Source organism: Cydia strobilella, chromosome 12, assembly GCF_947568885.1.
Source record: "Cydia strobilella chromosome 12, ilCydStro3.1, whole genome shotgun sequence".
Lineage (NCBI taxonomy): Eukaryota > Metazoa > Arthropoda > Insecta > Lepidoptera > Tortricidae > Cydia > Cydia strobilella.
The window spans coordinates 15,439,007-15,463,307 of NC_086052.1; the positions used below are offsets into that span (position 1 = coordinate 15,439,007).

The following is a 24,301-nucleotide window of genomic DNA, read 5'->3' on the forward strand; positions in this document are numbered from 1 at the left end:
GTAGTAACGGTAACTTATCAACACACTGATATTGCCAGTTTATAACTAAAAAACATCATTTGTACCGCAAATCAAGGCTTAATTCATAGAAACCACTTAACTGACCATAAAGGACCTTACACCATTAGAATAAGGTACATCAATGGCCAGTCAGTCAATATTAAAAGGTTATCAACACACAAAACACAAGAACGAATTACCGTCGACACGTCGGCGATATGCGTTAGGTCCACCTGCCGCGCGTAAGCGGTAAACGTACAGATTTCATTACGGCAACATTGCTTCCTTAGTCGGTGCTGTTCGAAATTGAACTTTAAATCAAGGGTCATTAAGTTGCTTTTTGGTTAATACTTATAAATAAAATTCTTTTTGGAACCGACACTGAAAGCAATGCTAACAATTTTAGTTCAGATAGGGGCCAGTTGCAGGTTGGGAGGCAACAGTTAATTAGGGAAGAGCAGGGTCAGAATGGAAATTTGATTTTCAAAAACTGAGCTTAACATGAATTTGAATCAATGGTATGAGCAAATAGAACACAATTTCTTTTTTAATGGAGCGGACCGAACAAAATGCAAATATCCATTTAATAATTATTTGAATTTCATTGGTGATAACTGATAATTAACTAGTATAAAGGGGCCCACTGACTATCAGTCCGCCGGACGATATCGGCCTGTCAGTTGTTCGGAACTGTCCAATTTTTGTTCTAACTGACAGGCCGATATCGTCAGGCGGAGTCAGTGGGCCCCTTTAACTCCTAGCGTCCTACGGTCCTAAAGGGGCCCACTGACTATCAGTCCGCCGGATGATATCGGCCTGTCATTTAGAACACAAATTTGACAGTTCCGAACAACTGACTGACTTAAGCTAATAACGGCGATTAAATTTCATTATTTTACCTTTTTAGGTTTCCGTACCCAAAGGGTAAAGACGGGTCCCTATCCCTACTGGCCGTCTGTCTGTCATCAGGCTGTATCTCATGAACCGTGATAGCTAGACAGTTGAGATTTTCACAGGTGATGTATTTTTGTTGCCGCTATAACAACAAATACTAAAAACAGAATAAAATTAATAATTAAGTGGGGGCTCCCATACAACAGTTATTTTTTGCCGATTTTTGCGGAATGGTACGGAACCCTTCGCGCGCGAGTCCGACTCGCACTTGGCCGGTTTTTAAAATTGTATAAATTTTATTTTGAATACTACTTGATGTAATGTTGCTAATATCTTCTAAGGAATCTATTAAAATATCAAAAGGAGTATAGCAAAAATGCGTAGCAAATTCTCTATGGTAGGCTATTAAATTATAAACTATTATATTTACACATAAATAAATTTTTTACATGTTTTGCTCAGTTTTTAAATATATTTTAGAAGAATTCAATTCATAACATATATTATATTAATACACATATATTAATAGAATTTTATATAATTCTAAATGTAACATGACATCAAGGTTTGCTCAAATTTAGCCCTTAAATCAATTTATTAACATTATATGAAAACTTTTCGTCTTGACACCTTAGCTGTCAATAAGGAACGATTTCTAAAGGCATTTCTGTGCTCCTTGTTGACAACCATTAAGGGTCCCCGACAAGCTCGGTTCTCCATACAAACGTAGTTCCGCTCTCATTTTAAAACGACTAGCTAGATTGCTCTGAAATTTTGTACTTACAATAGGATAAGGTATATCTATGTCTGTAATTAGTTTATGTAGCTTCAGATACCATAGTTAAAAAAATACAGCGAATTTAAGTTTTTTATACAAAACTTGTTTTTGCTCTATTTCGTTTGTTTTATAAACTAGAGTTATATAAACTAATTTCAGACTTAGATATACCTCATGTCATTGTATGTGCAAAGTTTCATTACAATCCAACACGTAGTTTTAAAATGAGAGCGGAACTACGTTTGTATGGGAAGGTGCAATTCGGCCGAGCTCGCCTACTCTTAAATGTGTCTTGTCTGAAACATATTTTTTTCTTAAAATGGCTAAAATGGAGTCAAACCTTCAAACATAAACGAAGCAATGTACACCAGTGACACATTAATAAAAAAGTGTACCCAAATATTATTCACTGCTAAACATGTGAGAATGCAAACCAATTTACATGCAAATTATAACCTGTTATACATATAAAAGAAAAACAAAGCGATGCAGTGGACTGGGGAATTTAGTATCAAAGACATTTTAGTATAAACATGGACGAATAAAACAAGAAAGATAACATTCGGATGTATTACTGTTGCGATATCGCTGCTGCGGCGTTCAGTGGCGTAACTAGAGGGGGGGGGGCAGAGGGGGCAAGTGCCCCGGACGCCATCCAAGGAGGGGCGCCAAAATGGGCAAAAGGCAGCAGCAGGGAAACTTGTCAGTCGTTGGGGGGCGCAAATTTGGTGACTGCCCCGGGCGCCATATCCTCTAGTTAGTAGCTACGTCTCTGGCGGCGTTGATATCGCTAGTGTAACCGGAAATTTTCTTGATCAAATGAGTAAGGCATCGCGGCGGCGGTAACATCGAAAAAGTAGTAGCTGCAGCTGACATCCGAATGTCGTCTGATGACCGACGTCTAAACAAAATATTGTTCCTCCAAAACTGACGTTAGATGTCACTACCGCAGCAGGTCTAAGTTCCATCCATTGTGTTTGGCGCTTAGACCTGTGGTCATAACTAGATTTATTTTCAAAATGGCTCTGAATTGGAGGAATGCTTTGTACAGACATTGTCAGTATTGTTTTATTCGTCCATGGTAACAAAGACAAGTAAATAACGTCATACAAGCTGCGTTTGTCATATAACTGAAGAACGGTGGGCATAAAGTTAGCGCGACTTAGTACGTTATTAGTCCCATCTACATATTACGCCGTCTGGTTAAAATAATGGGAAACTTTTATAAATACTTGCAGGGTATTTTCAATTTTATTCACTTGTCTTTTGTATGGTTAACGTTTATGGGAAAAGGCCATGATATAATGGGAACTCATAATAAATATCTATTTTAACAATTCTTCAATATGTTCAGTAATAATTCAGTAGTTCTCAGTTTAGTGCATTTTAATGCACTGGAAATAATTTGGATCACAATAATAGTCACGGAAGCACATTATGAGTATGTAGAACGTCTTAATAACATTTGAGCCGAAATTTAAAGAAACTCCCATCTAAACTAAAGAGACCAAAAAATACTGTAAACTGACATATAAAAAATAATCTATTAAATTTTCCGCATAAATTCAGCTTTTATAGCGATGTGTTTCACATATCCAGTTTAAGATATTTAGTCAAATTAAACAGAAAAAACTCAGTTCTTTAAGAGAGTAACTTAAAGCTCTTCAACTGACAAATTTGAACCACAAATTCTTAAGCTTTACAACTCTTGCAAGTCTACACAAGTCTTTGGCAAAGAGTGCAATTTCTCTTTCAGTCTTTTAATTATCGCACTTATTTTAATTTATTCTTAAAACCTTTAAATTCCAGCTCAACTATCTTGCACATACCTCTGCACAGGACTGTTCACGGCGAGCGGCGTTGCCACTCCGAGCGACTTGATGCACTGTTGCATGGCGGGACAGAGCCACGCGCCGATGTAGCGGAGGTGCTCCATCACAACGCGGACCTTTAAACTCCGGCTCAACTATCCACGTACCTCCGCACAGGACTGCTCACGGCGAGCGGCGTTGCTACTCCGAGCGACTTGTTGCGCTGTGGCATGGTGGCTGGCTCCGTCGTAGCGAAGAAGCTCCTTCACTACGCGGACCTTTAAACTCCAGCTCAACTATCCACGTACCTCCGCACAGGACTGCTCACAGCGAGCGGCGTTGCTACTCCGAGCGACTTGTTGCGCTGTGGCATGGTGGCTGGCTCCGTCGTAGCGAAGAAGCTCCTTCACTACGCGGACCTTTAAACTCCAGCTCAACTATCTACATACCTCCGCACAGGACTGCTCACGGCGAGCGGCGTTGCCACTCCGAGCGACTTGTTGCGCGGTGGCATGATGGCTGGCTCCGTCGTAGCGAAGAAGCTCCTTCACTACGCGGACCTTTAAACTCCAGCTCAACTATCTACATACCTCCGCACAGGACTGCTCACGGCGAGCGGCGTTGCCACTCCGAGCGACTTGATGCGCTGTTGCATGGTGGGTGAGGGCCGCGCGCCGTTCGCGCCGCCGTCGTAGCGCAGGGGCTCCATCACTACGCGGTAGCCGGTTGTTGTGTTGCCATGGCTGAAATGTGATTTAGAAAGTTATTAATATTATCACAAATAAGTGTGAGTAATTCATGTGCGAGACACAGCCGGGTCTCACGCATGAATAAGAGGAACGGACTGGAAGCTGGCCTGGCATATACACGGTGCTTAAAAAACAAGTGTATTCCCGTTGCCAGGGAGGTTTTGGGATTATACTGAGCAACTTTTACTATGGGACCAACCCCGAAATTGCAAAAAAAAATTTGGCTGTTTCATACATTTTGGCTGGTCCATTTTCTATGGGAGGGTAAATTTTTTTTCGCGATTTCGTGGTTGGTCCCATAGTTAAAGTTGCTCAGCATAATCCCAAAACCTCCCTGGCAACGGGAATGCACTTATTTTTCAGGCACCCTGTATAGAAACTCAAAATAAGGGGTCGGAGTCCGTGTCTTATAATACCTAGGCCAAGGTGCTACATCGGCGGCGGCGTGGCCTCGCAGTCGGCGTGTCCGTCTCACACTCACCTAGTGTTCCTAGAGAGCGGGCTGAGCCGCGGGTAGTGATGTCGCGGCGGCAGGTGATGGTCGGCGGGCGGGAACAGGTTCGCGCCGGACCCGCGGCGCTGCATCGGCGGCGGCGTGGGCTCGCAGTCGGCGTGTCCGTCTCACACTCACCTAGTGTTCCTAGAGAGCGGGCTGAGCCGCGGGTAGTGATGTCGCGGCGGCAGGTGATGGTCGGCGGGCGGGAACAGGTTCGCGCCGGACCCGCGGCGCTGCATCGGCGGCGGCGTGGGCTCGCAGTCGGCGTGTCCGTCTCACACTCACCTAGTGTTCCTAGAGAGCGGGCTGAGCCGCGGGTAGTGATGTCGCGGCGGCAGGTGATGGTCGGCGGGCGGGAACAGGTTCGCGCCGGACCCGCGGCGCTGCATCGGCGGCGGCGTGGGCTCGCAGTCGGCGTGTCCGTCTCACACTCACCTAGTGTTCCTAGAGAGCGGGCTGAGCCGCGGGTAGTGATGTCGCGGCGGCAGGTGATGGTCGGCGGGCGGGAACAGGTTCGCGCCGGACCCGCGGCGCTGCATCGGCGGCGGCGTGGGCTCGCAGTCGGCGTGTCCGTCTCACACTCACCTAGTGTTCCTAGAGAGCGGGCTGAGCCGCGGGTAGTGATGTCGCGGCGGCAGGTGATGGTCGGCGGGCGGGAACAGGTTCGCGCCGGACCCGCGGCGCTGCATCGGCGGCGGCGTGGGCTCGCAGTCGGCGTGTCCGTCTCACACTCACCTAGTGTTCCTAGAGAGCTGGCTGAGCCGCGGGTAGTGATGTCGCGGCGGCAGGTGATGGTCGGCGGGCGGGAACAGGTTCGCGCCGGACCCGCGGCGCTGCATCGGCGGCGGCGTGGGCTCGCAGTCGGCGTGTCCGTCTCACACTCACCTAGTGTTCCTAGAGAGCGGGCTGAGCCGCGGGTAGTGATGTCGCGGCGGCAGGTGATGGTCGGCGGGCGGGAACAGGTTCGCGCCGGACCCGCGGCGCTGCATCGGCGGCGGCGTGGGCTCGCAGTCGGCGTGTCCGTCTCACACTCACCTAGTGTTCCTAGAGAGCGGGCTGAGCCGCGGGTAGTGATGTCGCGGCGGCAGGTGATGGTCGGCGGGCGGGAACAGGTTCGCGCCGGACCCGCGGCGCTGCATCGGCGGCGGCGTGGGCTCGCAGTCGGCGTGTCCGTCTCACACTCACCTAGTGTTCCTAGAGAGCGGGCTGAGCCGCGGGTAGTGATGTCGCGGCGGCAGGTGATGGTCGGCGGGCGGGAACAGGTTCGCGCCGGACCCGCGGCGCTGCATCGGCGGCGGCGTGGGCTCGCAGTCGGCGTGTCCGTCTCACACTCACCTAGTGTTCCTAGAGAGCGGGCTGAGCCGCGGGTAGTGATGTCGCGGCGGCAGGTGATGGTCGGCGGGCGGGAACAGGTTCGCGCCGGACCCGCGGCGCTGCATCGGCGGCGGCGTGGGCTCGCAGTCGGCGTGTCCGTCTCACACTCACCTAGTGTTCCTAGAGAGCGGGCTGAGCCGCGGGTAGTGATGTCGCGGCGGCAGGTGATGGTCGGCGGGCGGGAACAGGTTCGCGCCGGACCCGCGGCGCTGCATCGGCGGCGGCGTGGGCTCGCAGTCGGCGGACTGGGAGGCGCCCGGCCCTTCCATCTCGCAGGAGGGCTCTTCGCGACCGGGGGATAGCTGGTGGGGCTTGGATGGTTAGTGATGGAATTACGTGGCTAGCACGAAACGTTTATAAATAAATAAGAACGAAGTATATTTTAAGTAATAAAGGAGGGTGTCTTTTGTGTAACGATAAACGAGATCATCATATTAATGATTATTTGGTAATTTGTATTTTATGTATGTATGTAAACACTTTATTGTACATAAGGCAGATTACAAGCACAATAAAAACAAAATATATACAATGTACAAAGGCGAACTTATCCCTGTAAGGGATCTCTTCTAGTCAACCTTTGAGCAATTGAGAGTGAAACAATAAATAAATCAAGATAGACAAACGAACACTATGAACAGAAGGTAAATTATGGTTCAATTATTACAAACTTAAATACTTAAAACGTGTAATCCAGAATAAATTAAAAAAGAAGTAGTAAATTAGTAGGTATGGAAATAAATGCATGTAATATTTTGTCCTGAAGTATTAATTGTATGAAAGCGAAGTTGACATGATCAACAACTGGTAAACAGAGATCACCTGCGACCAAATAACATGTTAAAATATAAATTCAGTAAAATATAACAAATCACCTGGTCCCCAGAAGCACTAAAGAAATGTTAGAAAGTAGAGAGCCAGACATACCCATGTCTTCAATTCACGAAAGACATAAAAGTGCAAGTGCAAAAACGACCTTATGTGGTGAATTGAAGGTATGTTATAGTTTGCTCTAAAAGCATGATAACTAAACAGTCTATTTAGGGTGGTCTCTAGGGTGTAATAAAAGGAAAAGAAGATGAACTTTATAAAATGAAACAAAGAATGGAAATGTTCCTCAATTTCTAAAGCATTTTTTTTGTGAATTATTAACCTATTCCATTAGCACATTAAAATAATGTAAACAAAGCCACGTGACTCAGTCATTTCGCCGATGAGATACAACTTTTGTATCTGTGGAATTATATCATTGGCTGAGTAACCGTAAAACATGGTATTGTTTTTTTTTATGTGATAGCAAACGAGCAGACGAGCCGCCTGATGGGAAGCAGTCATCGTCGCCCATTGACATAAGCAACATCACAGGAGCTACTTAAGCATTGCCGACCCTTGAGAATCCTAAATATTAAAAAAACCGGCCAAGTGCGAGTCGGACTCACGCACCGAGGGTTCCGTACTTTTTAGTATTTGTTGTTATAGCGGCAATAGAAATACATCATCTGTGAAAATTTCAACTGTCTAGCTATCAGGGTTCATGAGATACAGCCTGGTGACAAGACAGACGGACAGCGGAGTCTTAGTAATAGGGTCCCGTTTTTACCTTTTGGGTACGGAACCCTATAAAACCGCATTAAAATCCGTTGCGTAGTTTCAAAGATCTAAGCATATATATGGACAGACAGAGAATCGACTTTGTTTTATACTATGTTTTCAATATTTACGTTTAGAATAAATTTAAAAGTGGAAAAATTACTGCCTTGGGTGAGACTTGAACTCACGGCCTCTGAGTCCATCCAGAGGCCGTGAGTTCAAGTCTCACCCAAGGCAGTAATTTTTCCACTTTTAAATTTATTCTAAGCTTAATAGCATCGATCGCAGACGTTTCTGCTTGTTAAAAATTAATATTTACGTTATTAAAAAGTCCTAATGGAACTAAATATAACCTTCTGTTTTTCAAAAGCGTTGAGATATAAATTTGAATATGTACATTATAAGGTACACACAGCCTCACACCAATATAATATCTGAGGATTCTGAAGCCATGAATTACAAAATATATTTTTTTCCTAGCTTTTATTTATTTTATTTATAAGAAAAATCATTCATCAATCATCATTGACTTAATATCTTTTTACAGCGGTTGTATAAAGTCATCTTACTTTTCATGTTATATGATATGTTATCTAACATGGCATATGAGCGGGCTAGACAAGTACCTCGATGAGAACTTAATGGGCTTAATGACCTATTATAAAATGGTACTAAGATGAAACATTGGCATTTAGTTTTTGTATGAAGTTTGATTAGTATTAGTAACGATCCAAATGAAATAGAATCCATGCAATATTTAACAAAAATATAGTTACACAAGTATATTTAGAAAGTTTCTAGAGTATTAACAGTATTAATTGTAAGTATAGGAAAGATAGGCTATCCGATGAAAATTATAATCCATGCAATATTTAACCAAAATCAAGTTATAAGAAAATTAATTCAAAACGAGGGATTGATTAAAGATAGTAGTAAAACTTTATTTATTTAGTTAAGTACATAGTATTTGTATTACTTGTGAATACTTTATTAAATTTTGTAATATATACATACTCATACTCATACTCATGATTTTATTTATTTATTTAAAAATTTAAATCGGGCAACAATTTCCAGTTTACAAATACCTTTCAGACTAACATATATATGCATTTAATTTTATAAACTGAAAATCGGATAAGTGCGAGTCGGACTCGCCCACCGGGTTCCGTACTTTTTAGTATTTGTTGTTATAGCGGCAACAGAAATACATCATCTGTGAAAATTTCTACTGTCTAGCTATCACGGTTCACGAGATTACAGCCCGGTGACAGACAGACGGTCAGCGGAGTCTTAGTACTAGGGTCCCGTTTTTACCCTTTGGGTACGGAACCCTAAAAACTTTAATAACTTTTTTATTTATTTATTTAAACACTATTTAGGCGACAAAACGGCGTGGCGCCGTTGAATTTTGTACATAAGGGCCTCACGAGGCACTTTCTGTGTGGAAATTGTAAATTACTCGTTGTTAAAAATTTGTTACTGTTTTCCCGCAATATTAGTGCAAACACCATGAAGCAAGCTAAACATGAACAACATATTATGTACATTTAACATAATATTACACTGTGTGCTATGTGTTTTATTCAATTTCTTTCGACCTTATTCCATGGTCACATGATCCATATTCCTTTTGTTCTTCGCTATTAAGCTGCGTATTTAATATTTTCAACTAGTAATTCATTTTCTTTTCAATATTATTGACAAAAACTTTTGGTTTTATCCCGTTCGTCCAGACGGTCATAGACGCGAGGAACCGCAAATATATTACTAAAATTAAATAAGCCAAAGAAATAAAACTATGAAAACGGATTATATCGCGTATATTGAATTTATAATACATCCCGACGTTTCGAACCCTTTAAAGCCTTCGTGGTCAACGGGTGTTTTCATAGTTTTATTTCATGAGTAACTATCGCGGTAACCGAAAATAATATTAAATAAGCCAATGTTATTGAACGACATAAAAAAGTGAATTCCTTTAAACTTGAAGCTTTTGTCAATAAACAAGTGTTATGCTCATTTTCTATAACAATGGTGTGAACATAGCACCATAACCTTAAAAATAAACTCCGTATTTTTTTGTAAATGATTTTAAGTGATGAAAACACAGTCAAAGATTTAGAGGACCATTATTTAAAACAACTTGTCAAAGTAAGCTGATAATACGTAGTCTATTCATATGAATACGGACATATACGTTAATACTAGAGATATGCTTGCAGAAAGTGTTTAAAATCTTGTTAAAGTTTTTAGAAAATTCTATAAAATTTCTATAGATTTCTATTGTGAATTTCCAATAGGCAATGCTGAGAAATTTCTGAGTCTTCCACGTGGAAAGTTTCGTAATTTGATAAACTTTTTGCCGGCATATCAGTAGTTTATACACGAAAGCGCGCTCCAATATGGCGTGAACACCACCGTTAAATCCGTAGCGGCTTCGGACCATTCCAGGGAGTAAAGCTCTAGTTTCATAGGATAACGGGGCCGTCATATATGTATCTCTATACCCGCCGTCTACATACGAAATAATACGGTTAACATGGATGTAGTAGTAGTAATAGGCCGCTATGTGTCGACACAGCTATCCTAGGACCCCAGAGCCCTAAACCAAAATAAAACCAACTGTTTGTCACTTGTCAAACTAGTGTTCTATGAAAAGGGAATGAGATTTCGTGTACGATTTTAAGCTTGGCCACACCGACTGCGCGAAGTCTACGTGAAGACTGCTGCGTCACACTGCGTAGTTACACGAGCGCGTGTGACCAAGCCTTAGGGTCGGTTGCACCAAACCGTCTGTCACCGTTAAAGCGTTCGCTAAATTTTATTATATGGGACTTCATAGTTCCCTACTGAGTGATGTTGATCAGTCTGTCAAGTGTGGTTGGTGCAACTGGCCCTTACTCTAGCTTACAACCTAGCAACAGCACCAAGCGTCTGGCTCTCACCTTGTTATAGTGCGCGTGTGCGCCGACCACGCGGTGCGCCGTCCCGTTGTCGGCCGTGTACGTCTTTACCTGATGGTCGGTCGCGATTGTCGATATGGCCGAGTCGGAGGGCGGCCGGAGCTCGCGGCGCTTCTTGCCCTTGTATACGTATTTCGATGGGCGGACTAGGCTGGAAGAAGGGAGAGGGGGTTTAGTGTATAGAAAACTCGAAAACATTAAATAAGTAAATTTAAGTGGAAAAATTACTGCCTTGGGTGAGACTTGAACTCACGGCCTCTGGATCGATACTCCAGCGCTCTGCCAACTGAGCCACCAAGACCTCATCCATAGTCAGCAAATCTTCCCACTATATGGGTCCAGGGGACCCTAGCGACATCTACCGTAAGAGGCCGTGAGTTCAAGTCTCAGCCAAGGCAGTAATTTTTCCACTTTTAAGTTTATTCTAAGCTTAATAGCATCAATCGCAGACGTTTCTGCTTGTTAAAAATTAATTAAATAAGTATACAGGTTATTTACCGTCATACTCTACGGAAGTATTAGCGACTAACTCCAAATACTCCAAAATCGTGAAACACAAAAAGTGACTGATCCATGTAAAAAAACCGGACAAGTGCGAGTCGGACTCGCCCACCGAGGGTTCCGTACAAATTCAACTTGTTTTTTATTTAGTTGTCAAGCGGACCCCAGGCGCCCATGATCCGTGGCAAAATGTCAGGATAACGAAAGATTTTTTCAAATTTTATGGTTTTCAGTTTTTCCCCGTAACGTAACTTGTAGTGTAAGACGATATTACTTGTCCAAATTTATAGTTCTATGGCAACGGGAAGTACCTACCCCATAAATTAAGATTCTCTTGAGTGTGTCGAAATATACGTTCTTTGCGGTATAAAAGGCCGTATCTTTCTTTTACGTTAACTTTGAAATTTGATTTTTTCACAGCTTCAAGGGACTGTAGATCTGAGTATATGTGGTATTTTCTATAAAACGGGATCTTATTGTAGATGGCGCTTACGCCATTATAAACGATGTTACGATATAAATACAATGCCGCGCGACGCTGTGCGGCGTCGGCGTAAGCGCCATCGACAATAAGGTCCCTTTTCATAGAAAATGCCCCATATGGTTTTAATTTCAACTCGATACCTCCACGCGTTCCCGAGAGATAAAGGGTCTTGACAGACAGACGAACGAACGGACGAACGTTTTTCCTTTAGGGGGTCAAACTGTTTTTTTTTTCTTTCACAATTTTGGGATTGGTTCTTTAAATTAAATATTGACTTCGAAGATACACTCAGTAGTTACCACTCTACGTTAGAAATTAGTTACATAATTAAATGAAATAAGAAATAACAATACTACATACATTCATATGTACATACATTATATTATACTGCTAAAATTACACAGGCAACCAAAGAATCCTTTTGATTGTACAGTATAGTTTAGGCAATTAAATGTCTTTCACAGAAAAATATACAAGGATACGCTCATTGAGAACCTCTAAAAAGCCGTATTTTCTGCATTTTCCCCGTTTGTGAGTACCAACGGCGATTTACTTTTCTGAAATTAAATCGAATTGTCCAGCGGAAATGAATACTACCGTCAACTGTATCGAATAGTAATATTTCCTTTCTCCTGGAAACTCCATAGTCAATCTAGTTATGAACCAATTCTTAGAAACAACTGCTGTATGTGTATACCTTTTCTGTGTTCTTTTGTGCAATAAAATAAAAATAAAAAAAAAACAATTTAAATTTTTATTTTTATTTCAAATAATCTTTATCTTATCTTATTTCTTATAAAGCTCTATAGATTTTACAATTTTTATTGGTTGAGATCTAACCGATATTAAACTTTCGTGAGACATTTTTTAAATATTTAGATTACAACGGTTACAATCACGTTAATTATTAGTCGCTGTTGGCCCTATATTATATGTTTCGGGTCCATCGGGGGTCCTTCTAAAGGCTCTACCTATTATTGATATCTGAGACTGCCCTGTATTGTCTATGCTACGTATGTGATAGTACTACTGATAGTATTACAAAAGCGATGATTACAGTTTTGCTACGGCGAGTCCAAATTTTCAGATCTGTCAATTGTCCAAAAACGTCGTGTCGTGTCATACAGCCAAAATACAACATAACACGAAGAACAACAGATCAAACTAACTTAATTTCTTCGAGATAGATTGTTGTTACTCATACGCAAAATACATATATAAATTCAATAAATGATCACGAAATATTATCAGAAAAAAATATTCAACTCAATTTCACGGTTGGAATAATCTTTGTTTCAGACGCATTCGTTGGTTGAACTAGAATTAAATTACGATACGAAGCCACAGGGAACGTACTCGAGGATAATAATTGGGGGACATAAACATGTTACTGAACTTATGAAAGAACAGTACCTTCCTACCGTGAGAAAAACTAATTTTCCACACGAGTGAGTTTGCACTTATTTTGTTTCGTTTCTTATTTCTTTGGATATACAGCGAAAGAATTTCTTTTCAAATATAGTTTAGAAATAGGATAACACAAATACTATATTTCCACTCGTGTTAAATAGTATCTTAAAAGTATAAAATTGCAATAAGAGGCCAATCAGAAACCTCGTAACGCCACCATGTAAAATTTCATTTGTTTAGTCACATTTTTCGACAAGGTGTCATCGATCCACACGCACGATGTAAAAGTCTAATTTCGCTGTTTTCATGGGACATTATTTTCATTGTGAATCTTTATTTTTAATTCATTCATTATTATATGGATACACCAAATGTGACCAAATTTAGAATTATTTGAATTTATAATTACGACTGACAGTTTTACTTTTTCGTAGGTTTATTTTAAGACACTTTACAACTTAACTTGGATACAATTAGAATAGTTTTTCATATCTTTACACGTTTGCCAAACTTTGGGTAGGCAAGTAGGCATATATCTACCGAGTTTTTATTATACATAAGATCTTAATATCCTTTACTGACATGATATATTATTGTATTTACGTTTTACGCTTTAAGATATATGTATGCTATGATTTGTTTTTAAGTTTAAACGATGTTTACTTTGTAATTTTATTTTATGTACTCTGGACGTGTAATTTACTTTATGAATAAATATATGAATATGAATGAATATTAGTTAGGTTAGGTTAGTGTTTATATTTATATTAGTATGGAGTGTTTTTTATAAATTTTTACTTTTAAACTAAGCAGCGGCTCACAAAATAGAGCTACGTTCCAAATTTCTTAAAGTTTATCTTATAGCTCCAGAGTAAAATGATTCTGACATACGGACAGACAGACGGACATGACGAAACTATAAGGGTTCCGTTTATGCCATTTTGGCTAGACCCCTAAAAAGTAGGAAAGCGGACTCTGAAACAGGAGATGATAAAGAATGATGAGAGATAAACGTGCCCACGTTTTTATGACCACGTAAAGTGTGTGACACATCACTTATCTCACTAAAGAAATAATCTGATTTTATATTATACTGATTTAAACTTTCACTATTTTTACTCATTATTATTCACGACGGAACTTAAAACTTATTTTACGCGATTAAGTCCCGTCGTTGTGAATAATAATCTGATTTTATATTATACTGATTTAAACTTTCACGATTTTTACTCATTATTATTCACAACGACGGAACTTAAAACTTATTTTACGCGATTAAGTCCCGTCGTTGTGAATAAAAATCTGATTTTTACGTCAGGATGTAATGAGAAAACATATTAGGTTATGTGAAAATAGGTTGTATAGGAATCAATAGGTATAGAAGTTCAATTGCAAACCCCGCCGACCTTTGCCTTCATTCAAGCGAATCGTCTCGATAAATTGAAAATCACTGGGACACATATAACTTCTACAAATACCATTCTTTTCAAGCCAGTTTATTCTTTATGAAAAAAGCCTGATTTGAAAAATACAATATAATACTAAAGAAATAATCTGATTTTATATTATACTGATTTAAACTTTCACTATTTTTACTCATTATTATTCACAACGACGGAACATAAAACTTATTTTACGCGATTAAGTCCCGTCGTTGTGAATAATAATCTGATTTTATATTATACTGATTTAAACTTTCACTATTTTTACTCATTATTATTCACAACGACGGAACTTAAACCTTATTTTACGCGATTAAGTCCCGTCGTTGTGAATAATAATCTGATTTTACGTCAGGATGTAATGAGAAAACATATTAGGTTATGTGAAAATAGGTTGTATAGGAATCAATAGGTATAGAAGTATATGATTTATTTATGATTACAATTACAATTTCAATTATTAAATTAAATTATTTAATTACAAAACAAAAAAAAAACAGAACATAAAAAAAGCACAAGCAGCATAATTAACCACTAATCAAATAACCCACCCCGAGTCACTCCAGGCGCCAAAGTTCCCAGCACGCTCGCTGCGTTTCCCCGTTGAACCGCAATAGATAACCTTTGCACCAGGAATGACCCGGAGCGGGGTATAGAAGTTCAATTGTAAACCCCGCCGACCTTTGCCTTCATTCAAGCGAATCGTCTCGATAAATTGAAAATCACTGGGAAGGGAAGGCACATATAACTTCTACAAATACAATTCTTTTCAAGCCAGTTTATTCTTTATGGAAAAAGCCTGATTTGAAAAATACAATATTTTGAAGACGTTAACTCGGTTCACGTTTGTCTGACGCAAGGATGTTGCGAATGCCGATTTTTTGACATTCGCGGATGCGGATTTTTAAAGGTTCACATCTGCGGACGCGGATGTCGAGATTAGGCACATAAAAAACTTCATATATTACACTTTTATATATATTATATATTTATATTTTAATATATGTGTTTTAAACGCAAAAGTTTTAAATGTTTATGTTTCATTGTCTTTAAGGGGATCCCATGCCCCAATGACCTTCGATTTGAATCCCTTAGTTTTCTAATGTTTTTTGTAGCTTATCATATTAACAGCAACGGATTTTAGCAATATAGTATCCCATATTTACTTCAAAGTTCATTGTTTTCGAAATATTTGGCATCAAAGTTGAACAATTTTAGGCCAAAAAACTGGTTTTCTGGCCATAACTTTTGTGTTAATTAGTTTAAAATTAAAACCTTAGACAAATTTTTAGAGACGTCTAAGACGAACCCGAATATGTAGATTTCATATAAGTAAGATCTTTCACAGCAATCGAGATACGAAAAAAGTGTTTTTTTTAGACAATGTTTAAAACAATCATAAATAAATAAGTATTCATTTTTTTCACAATCCGGTAGATAAAAATGGAGATGAAAGATTGAAGAACCGATAGCCGCTTGTCTTATAATTCTATATGTAGTGCAAAAGTAGGAGATACTATTTAAAACTTGTCAAAAATCCATGAAAACCTCAGGTAGCCCCTTAATAGAGCTATTTCACTTTATAAGCGGAATACATTCATAAGGTGGGATAATCAACACCATTCCACTGGCTGGCTTGTCATTAGTATGTGTAGCGTGGAAAATCGATTCCTTTAATATTGTAGTAGCGACAACACGGCTGTGGGTATGGGTACCTACTGACGAACATAAATAATAGACGATGCACAATGTGATTGAATAGTGCAATAAAAGCGTGATATGCCTAGGCAGACTTTTGGTATTTTTGAAACGATTTTTATAGAGCAAAGTACTATAGTGGAAGGATCAACATTCTTTTCGTTGTCTTGTTTCTGACCACTCTGTCACGCTTCTATTATTGCCTTTTATAAAATAAATTTAAAAAAGTTGAGTTTTGAGAAAAATTAAATATTAAATTTCACCCCATACAAAAAGCTCCACTCTGTCACATTTTTTGGGGACAAAAAACAAGACAAAGAAAAGAATTTAGACCCAGTAGTGTAAAGAAAGGACACTTACAACGAGCAATTACGTACAACGACCCACCTTTACCTGTCTCTATCGCACGCGCATAATTATAGCTGTCCCGCTCGCAGTCATTGACCGCCGGCATCAGGGGCGGGACAGCGATATAATAACGCGCGTGCGATAAAGATAGGAACAGGCGGGACAACGTATGAAAATCCTCGCGGTAAGCGACTTTTCTTTATTGTCGTTAGTTTTGGACTTCAAGCAGTGGCATACCTGAGTGGTTTACTCGATTAACTCTAATAGACCGCGGGCCAGGAACAGATTTCCATGACCAATCGCTTCCCGGGCGAAAACTCGTATATTAACGACTATGTATGATGAAGCCTCGTGGACGTCAGCTGCCGCTCCGTTGGTGGGTTGAGGAATGGCAGCCACCGAAACACGTAAAAAAATATTAATAAATGAAGTCATCGCCTCCCGCTTGATACTTTGTCAGATAGTAGTTTAGATGCTATTGTGAATAAATAAAAACATCAGCCGGTTGTATGGCGGTGGAAAGAACGTCAGCTGGTGGCCTGAAGATGTAAAAAAAAAAATTTTTCAGTCCTGGCCCGCGGTCTATAATAGGTATAGGTACTAGAGGTATCCACCCAATATGTCATCTATTATTAATGTGGGATTGTAAGTTACTCGTGTACTATGTCATTCACTACTGAGAATTAATAAGTAACTAACATAGTTTAAAATAGTTATGGCTTTCGGACGGAACTTAATCTAAAAGATGTATTATATCGTATAGAATGTATTATATGTATCATATATTATAACTACATATGACTGTTTATATATTTGTTTTATTTCACATCCCATACTATATATTGTTAGGGGTTTACCTATCTTTTAGGAAATTCAATATTTTCTTTTTATGCCGTTTAGTACAGCTTTGATGTCTACCGTTCTCCAATTACCCTCAATTGATCAAATGTTAACTGGAAGAGATCACTGAAAGGGATAAGTTCGCCTTTGTACAAATTATGTAGTTTTTCCTGTTTTATGTTTATTTTGTACAATAAAGTGTTTCTACTTTTGAGTGGCATTAACGTGAGGCACTTCATTCGGTTCTTGTCTGTTTGTCTGATTTAATATCTTGTCTTTTTATTAATTATATAACAATTCAAGTCTTGGAGACCCTTTACATCTCTGGATAATTTGATGATCTTTTTTATTATTATATACATTTAATCTCTGACACCTAGAGACTTTTACATCTCTAAACAATTTTAGTACTTCTGTTATTTTTGTTAGTTTTTATTAGTTTTTTTTCTTGTGTGTGTACATTTATATTTATGTAATTATTTTTTGTAATTTTGGGTTAATTTTATTGTTTGTAAAAATTGACATGTAAAAGTGCCCCTGTGGCCTATTTGCTGAATAAATGTTTGATGTTGATGTTGAACTACTACTATCTACATAGTAATTTATATGCGCTTCTGTAATTATACTATTACTTCTGAAGAACGTAACTATGTATAAGATACCACTGGTTATGGTGTCTTTACCCTACCTAAGTCTGTCACTGAACAATTTACCTACATCACTCATACATGAAAACAACAAACAAAATACTATTACTAAGAAAAATTTGGGAAGATGATACGTAACGATAAAATGGGAACTTTAACTGTACGGTACCGACTAAGTGAAATAAGCATACTTTTCCTCTTTAGTAGGGAGGCGAAAATGTAGCGGAGGCCTGCTCGTAGCCCCCCGGACGAAGAAATTGTACACCCCAGATCTATACGATACTGGTGCCTTTACCATGTCTGCCAACGAACTGTTACATGAGAAATAGTGTCAGCAAAAAACAAAAAACATAATAACCCGCACATTCGAGCGGCATGGGAAGTAGCGAGGAAAGTAGGCAGAGTTACTCATAATGCTCCACGTCATGCCCACCGCTCCCTATTTTGTCGGTTTTTCGGCACGAGTCAGAGGACCGGCAATATGAAGTGCGGAGCGTCGCGATTAAATACGCGAGTAGAGCAGTGTATGGCCAGAAAGGGCAACATACCATCGCGGCAGCGCGAGGAATAGTGTGTCGAGAGTATAATGCAATTTCTAATATGATAAGTTCAACAACCATTTCAATATATGTACCTACTTCAACGCTAAAGATGAAATCTTTACTTATAAGTATGGTACCGACTGACTAAATGAAATAAACATACTTTTCATCAACTAAGGGTAATTTTACTTCCTTCTTATTGTAACGGCGAGTAATAAGTCGTTTTCTTTGGCGACAAAAAGCTTGCATGAACTTGGTTTCGGGTTCAACCAATTGGCTGAAACAAGTTATTAATGCTAGTATAAAAAATAAAAATAAAATAAAACGTGGCCGTGATTGCTTATTTATGACGAAAACGAAAACTAAATAATCTTTAGTATGTACAAAAAAAACAGTTAGAAATGCCATATAAATTATTTACAACCATAGTGCACCTCGCAACGTCGCAACAATTACAATTAGCCGCAAGACTTTTAAAAATCTGTTGTCCTAAAAGAGTTCAATTCTCAATACAAAAGGTAATCACGGTCTATATCCCGGTCAATATAAGTCTAGTGAAACTAACTGTGAATCATTTAAAACTCTTAGTTCAATTCTGGTCTTCATGAGCAGTTCCATTTTAACAAATAGCACTATTTAAATGGCGGGTGGATTCAGAATTTGCTGTAAACTTCTTCTAAGCCATGAGGCCATGACCCATCTCAACTATCCAGCGATCCGTAAAACTGGACAATAAGCATTTATTTTCCGCCCGTTACAAAAAAGATAAAACGCCATCCTCCCCACCAAGGATTAATTAACCTAATTGCCAAGGAAATCTCGGGTTGGCGTCTAATTGTGTTAATTAAAAATAGAGCCAACCATTATGTTTTCTTTCGGAGAAAATTGTTGTAACCTTTATGAAAAGGGTAATTTAATATGAGAGATTAAATTTTGCAGAGGCGGGATATAATACAAAATGTAATCTGAGTTTCCATTTAAAACTATAAATAGACGAGAGCGGCGTTATTATTTGAAGTGACGTGCTTATACTTTTCGTTCGTCTTTTCTCTTCTTTATTATGGAAATTTCAATTCTTTTGTTTTAGTCGACCTCTAGTGTCAGAATACTAGGGCCTAGAACAGTCTCGTAAAAATGACAAAAAGACTTCTGCAAATTTAGGGTCTCCGTACACCTATCGACGCGATATTGGCAAAAGCCGAGTGCCGAGACCTTTACGCAGCGTACTACTTAGGCGAACAACACGCGAATGCGAAGCGGCGCGGCGCGGAGCGGGGTGAATCAATCCTTTGATACCTATAGAAGTGTCCTACGTGGGGGATCTCGTCGCGAACGCGAACGCGTTGGGCCCACCGCGCCGCTTTGCTTTGCGTTCGCGAGTGTTCGCCTACGTAAGACGCAGCGTTAGAATCGAGTAAAGTCGCGTAACCTACTAATATCGTCGCTGCGCTTGTAAATTTCGACATGTTCTCAATTTTTGACAATCAAAATGAAAATCAGAAAACTACGCAGGGTTCTCAAAATTTGAAAGCTCACATAGCGGAATTTGCAAGCGCAACGAGGATATACATATCTACGTGGTACATTTTTACATTTTTCTAAAGTATACATCTCACAGACTTCCCAACGATAAGCACACTCGTTGGTCTGTCTGTACTTTATAGTATCAGTAGTTAACTTACCACAATTGGACCGGTATTTCTTCAAGAAGTGATTGTAGATGGTAAAATTCATCTTCTCTTTGGCATAAGCGGTTAGGTCATCTAGTAAAGGCAGGTGTCTTACCTAGGATATTGCGGGCCGAACTGCGCATAGCAGCAGTTGTACCAGCAGCCCTTCGAGAAGGGGTTGTAGCCGCCGGTGAACTTGCCCGTGACCTGCTCGTTGGTGGTGCGGCCTCGCGACACCAGCACCATGTGGAACCCTGTCAGCCCGAATATCGGGATGGCTAGGAGGGCTATTACGCCCATTATCACCATTCTGGTCGTGCGTTAAGGTTGTAACTGGTGCATTAACCCTTAAATGCATAATGATGTATATATGCATCGTATATTTGATGGTCCGTGGCTCAATATGCAGCTATCCAAAATATTATTTCCTCAATCTATACAACATGACACATCTATTTCAATTTATTAAAAAGTTATACAAAAAATCATGCATTTAAGGGTTAAGATATTTTTACTATACTAATTATATTTGACAATATGACAAACAATCGACCACTCAGAACAATTTTAAATCATTTGGCCGTTATCTAGCTAAAACGAAGCATCCTTACAAGTTTGTCATTGAAATAAATGACTATGTTTATGACGAAAGTTAAAATTTTAGTGTAGGATGAAAACTTTTCTCTAAATAATGTCAATTTTAATCTAACAACAACTAACTACAATTAGCCTAACACTGATATGATACAGTTATTTATGACAATCATGACTAGTCTTCATTAGCAGTTCTGCTTCACCAATGCTTTAGATGAGCAAATGCACTTGTATAAACATACCTATAGCACTTAAATCGTTACTACAATATTTTTAGTTTAATTGATGCTTCCAGGATGCCATCATCAGATTTTCACTTGACTTTGACCCAATGACAATCTGCCATACTTTTTCAATCAAATATTGATTTTATATAAATAGATCTAACCATCTTGAGAAAACAGGAAGTAACCGCAAAAAGATACTGGCGATTATGACTCTCTAATGTCTTGCTGCAAAAATTGATGTCTATTTATAGGAAATACTTACCTTTTAAGCCATATAGGTACAAACTACACGACTTCAAAAAGGATACGACACAATAGGCTCGACTTCTGTCAAAGTGCGGCCGTTGTTGTTCATGATGAAGTACAGACTGAGTCCGAATATGCTTAGCATGTGTATGGAAAGCGATATTAGAAAGAAGAAGAAGAACCTATAGTTACGGCGCCCTATGCAGTTGTTCACCCAAGGGCAGTGGTGGTCAAATGTCTGTGGACAAAGAAATTATGTTAATACAGTAATTTTTTATACATACATACATATAATCACGCCTATTTCCCGGAGAGGTAGGCAGAGACCACGAATTTCCACTTGCTACGATCCTGACATATCTCTTTCGCTTCTTTGACTTTCATAACATTCCTCATACACGCTCGCCGGTTTAGGGTGCTCTTGACCCTGGTCAAGAAAGGCCTGCCTTTCTTCAGGATTTCCCCGATCTGATCAGAGAAAGTCCGCCGAGGTCTACCCCTTCCAACTCCCATAACTCTTAAATTTTTATATTAAAAAAAACGGAAAATTTTACACCTTCGGCAAGACTCGAACTTGCGACTACTGGAACACCGGTTTAATCGGTTTTACTACGGAGACTTACCAGAGTGCACATCTTTCGACTATTTCCCTTAATGATTAAACGCCTTAGGGTGCCGTATAGCAATATTCAACCGTAACAATGTTCTATTTTAACAGGCACCGGAGTCTCAAGTTATATTGAGATTTCGCCAACACAGTATACAGTAATACAGTAATTTTAAATGTATATATTGATTAATACAGTAGTGTCCAAATTGTGTAACTTGAGTAAAAATTGTTTGTAAACAGTTATGAGTTGTCGTGGGCGTATCACCAGAGCCCGAAGAAAGCATCAGGTTATGAATTGTATCTGGATTTGTTATGGATATGATTTCTAATATAACAAATAATAAATCCAGATCAAATTCATAATAAACTTTTTATTACAATCAGAATACGCTTCCAGTTTCATGTAATCAATTTAGTCATATGCAGTTTATGAAAGTTAAAATAAAATTAAGCACAGGTAAAGTCAATTAAAAGTTTACCATATAATCCACATACACGACATAAACAATTCAGTCTACAAATATCATGCTGACACAATGAGCTTAAAACAACATAGTTTATTGAAAAATGAATTGTATACAAAGCATACAAAGTTGCTTTTACTACGATGAGAACACGCAAGCTCCAATGGATGAGACTTTTAGCTTATAATGCCTTAAAGCAACTTGAAGTTTATTGTAAAATAAACTTTATTCTTAAAGGGCAAGGTTGAATTTGCAATGACACGAGAGTAGTTCAATGCAACTACGAGTGGACGTAAGAAATATGGCTTTTCTATTTTAAACACGTCGTTTGTATTAAAAGATGTATTGTGCAAGTTGGAATACGTTCACGGAACAATGCTTTCACGCAATAAAGAACTTGACGTTAAGGTAATACGAATTTAATAGGTCAAGAGGACCGCAAGAGGGAAAATGGAAATCTCTACGTTATTTCCTGAGAACGAGAAAAGAGGAGATAGTTATTTTAATTTTCTGTTTAGTTAACCCTTTTCCAGGCCGCACCAATCTACAAGATTTTCCTAAAAACGATAGGCCGGTTAAGTTTTTAAATGTTTGTTCATGAAAACAGCCGAATTGTGTGCCTCTAATGGGACGCCACAAATAGGGAATATGCGTAGGGGGCGCCACTACCACAATCTGAGGGTCTATCGCGAAACAAGAACATTTGAAATTTCGTTATCTAACATCTCTGTCACTCTTGCATATTCGAGCGATAGTGGCAGATAGCGAAATTTCGGATTTGCGTTTCCCGGTAGGTTATCTGTAAACAAACCCCCCCCTTGGTGCATTAATGTCATATTTTATTATCTCTAAAAACTTGTCAATTGTTTACTAAACGGGCTAGTGCTGCACTCTGGTGGCAGAACATTGCAGTAATACCCCCTATTGTGTGTCTCTAATGGAACGCCACAAATTGCCTTTACGTTGCAAGTGGTAACTAAGTTTACACAATTTTACCTACTACAAAATACATAGTACCTGTTCTTTACTTGATACCGAAAAAACTTTTTTTTATTATAATGCCATCGCATTTTATCCTTATGATCAAAGAAAAAATAAGAAAGAAGCTATTTTATCAAAAAATCCCGAGAAACACGAAGATATCAACCGTGAATAATTTATCTAACTAACCTTTTCAGAGCAAATGACTACCAACTACGCTTCTCACTCTAAAAGCAACTTTATCTTTATACATTTAAGGTCTAAATTGCTTTGGAAGTAGTAGCAGGATAGTTTTTGAGGAAATCCCTTTTAGTGCTCTCATACTAATGACAAGCTGAAATCTGATTAGCGCTCACAGATGACGTAACTATTAGCAACTACATAGTTAACTATCGCTGGTTAGTTAAGAGCGTATGGCAGGGGACATACGAAGATGTAAGTACTTTCTTTTTCCCAAAAAACCGGCCAAGTGCGAGTCGGACTCGCGTTCCAAGAGTATCGTACATTACACAATTTGTAACAATGATTTTTTTTATGTGAAACGTGAGTGAAATGTCTTTAAAAAACCCGTAGGGCTCGGATCAAAAACTAAGTAATTAAGTCCGACTCACGCTTGACTGCACAATTCTAATAGGTTTTCCTGTTATCTATAGGTAAAGAACTATTTTGTGTATTTTTTTTTTTCAATATTTTAGACCCAGTAGCTTCGGAGATAAAGGCCTCCCCTGATATGTAACACGATATAGTTTCAGAAACTTTAGTTTTTAATTTTCTTTGTTTACGTTACATGTCCGTCTTTGGGTCGCAAACTTATATATGTGTATTAAATTTTAACTTAATCGGTCCAGTAGTTTTGGAGAAAATGGGCTGTGACAGACGGACAGACAGACAGACGCACGAGTGATCCTAAGTTTCGTTTTTTTCCTTTAGAGGTACGGA

The 24,301-nt window shown here is 39.2% G+C and overlaps 1 protein-coding gene across 1 annotated transcript in view; it reads right to left on the bottom strand.

Moving 5' to 3' along the window:
* Positions 1-24,301, bottom strand: part of LOC134746256 (palmitoyltransferase ZDHHC8) — a 41,270-nt gene that overhangs the window by 6,647 nt on the left and 10,322 nt on the right. Inside the window, exons 4-8 of the mRNA XM_063680595.1 lie at positions 21,370-21,545; positions 20,356-20,550; positions 10,641-10,809; positions 6,214-6,404; positions 4,074-4,226 (exon numbers count right to left, since the gene is read on the bottom strand). Coding sequence (XP_063536665.1) covers positions 4,074-4,226; positions 6,214-6,404; positions 10,641-10,809; positions 20,356-20,550; positions 21,370-21,545 — 884 coding nt within the window. The remainder of the gene's footprint in view (positions 1-4,073; positions 4,227-6,213; positions 6,405-10,640; positions 10,810-20,355; positions 20,551-21,369; positions 21,546-24,301) is intronic.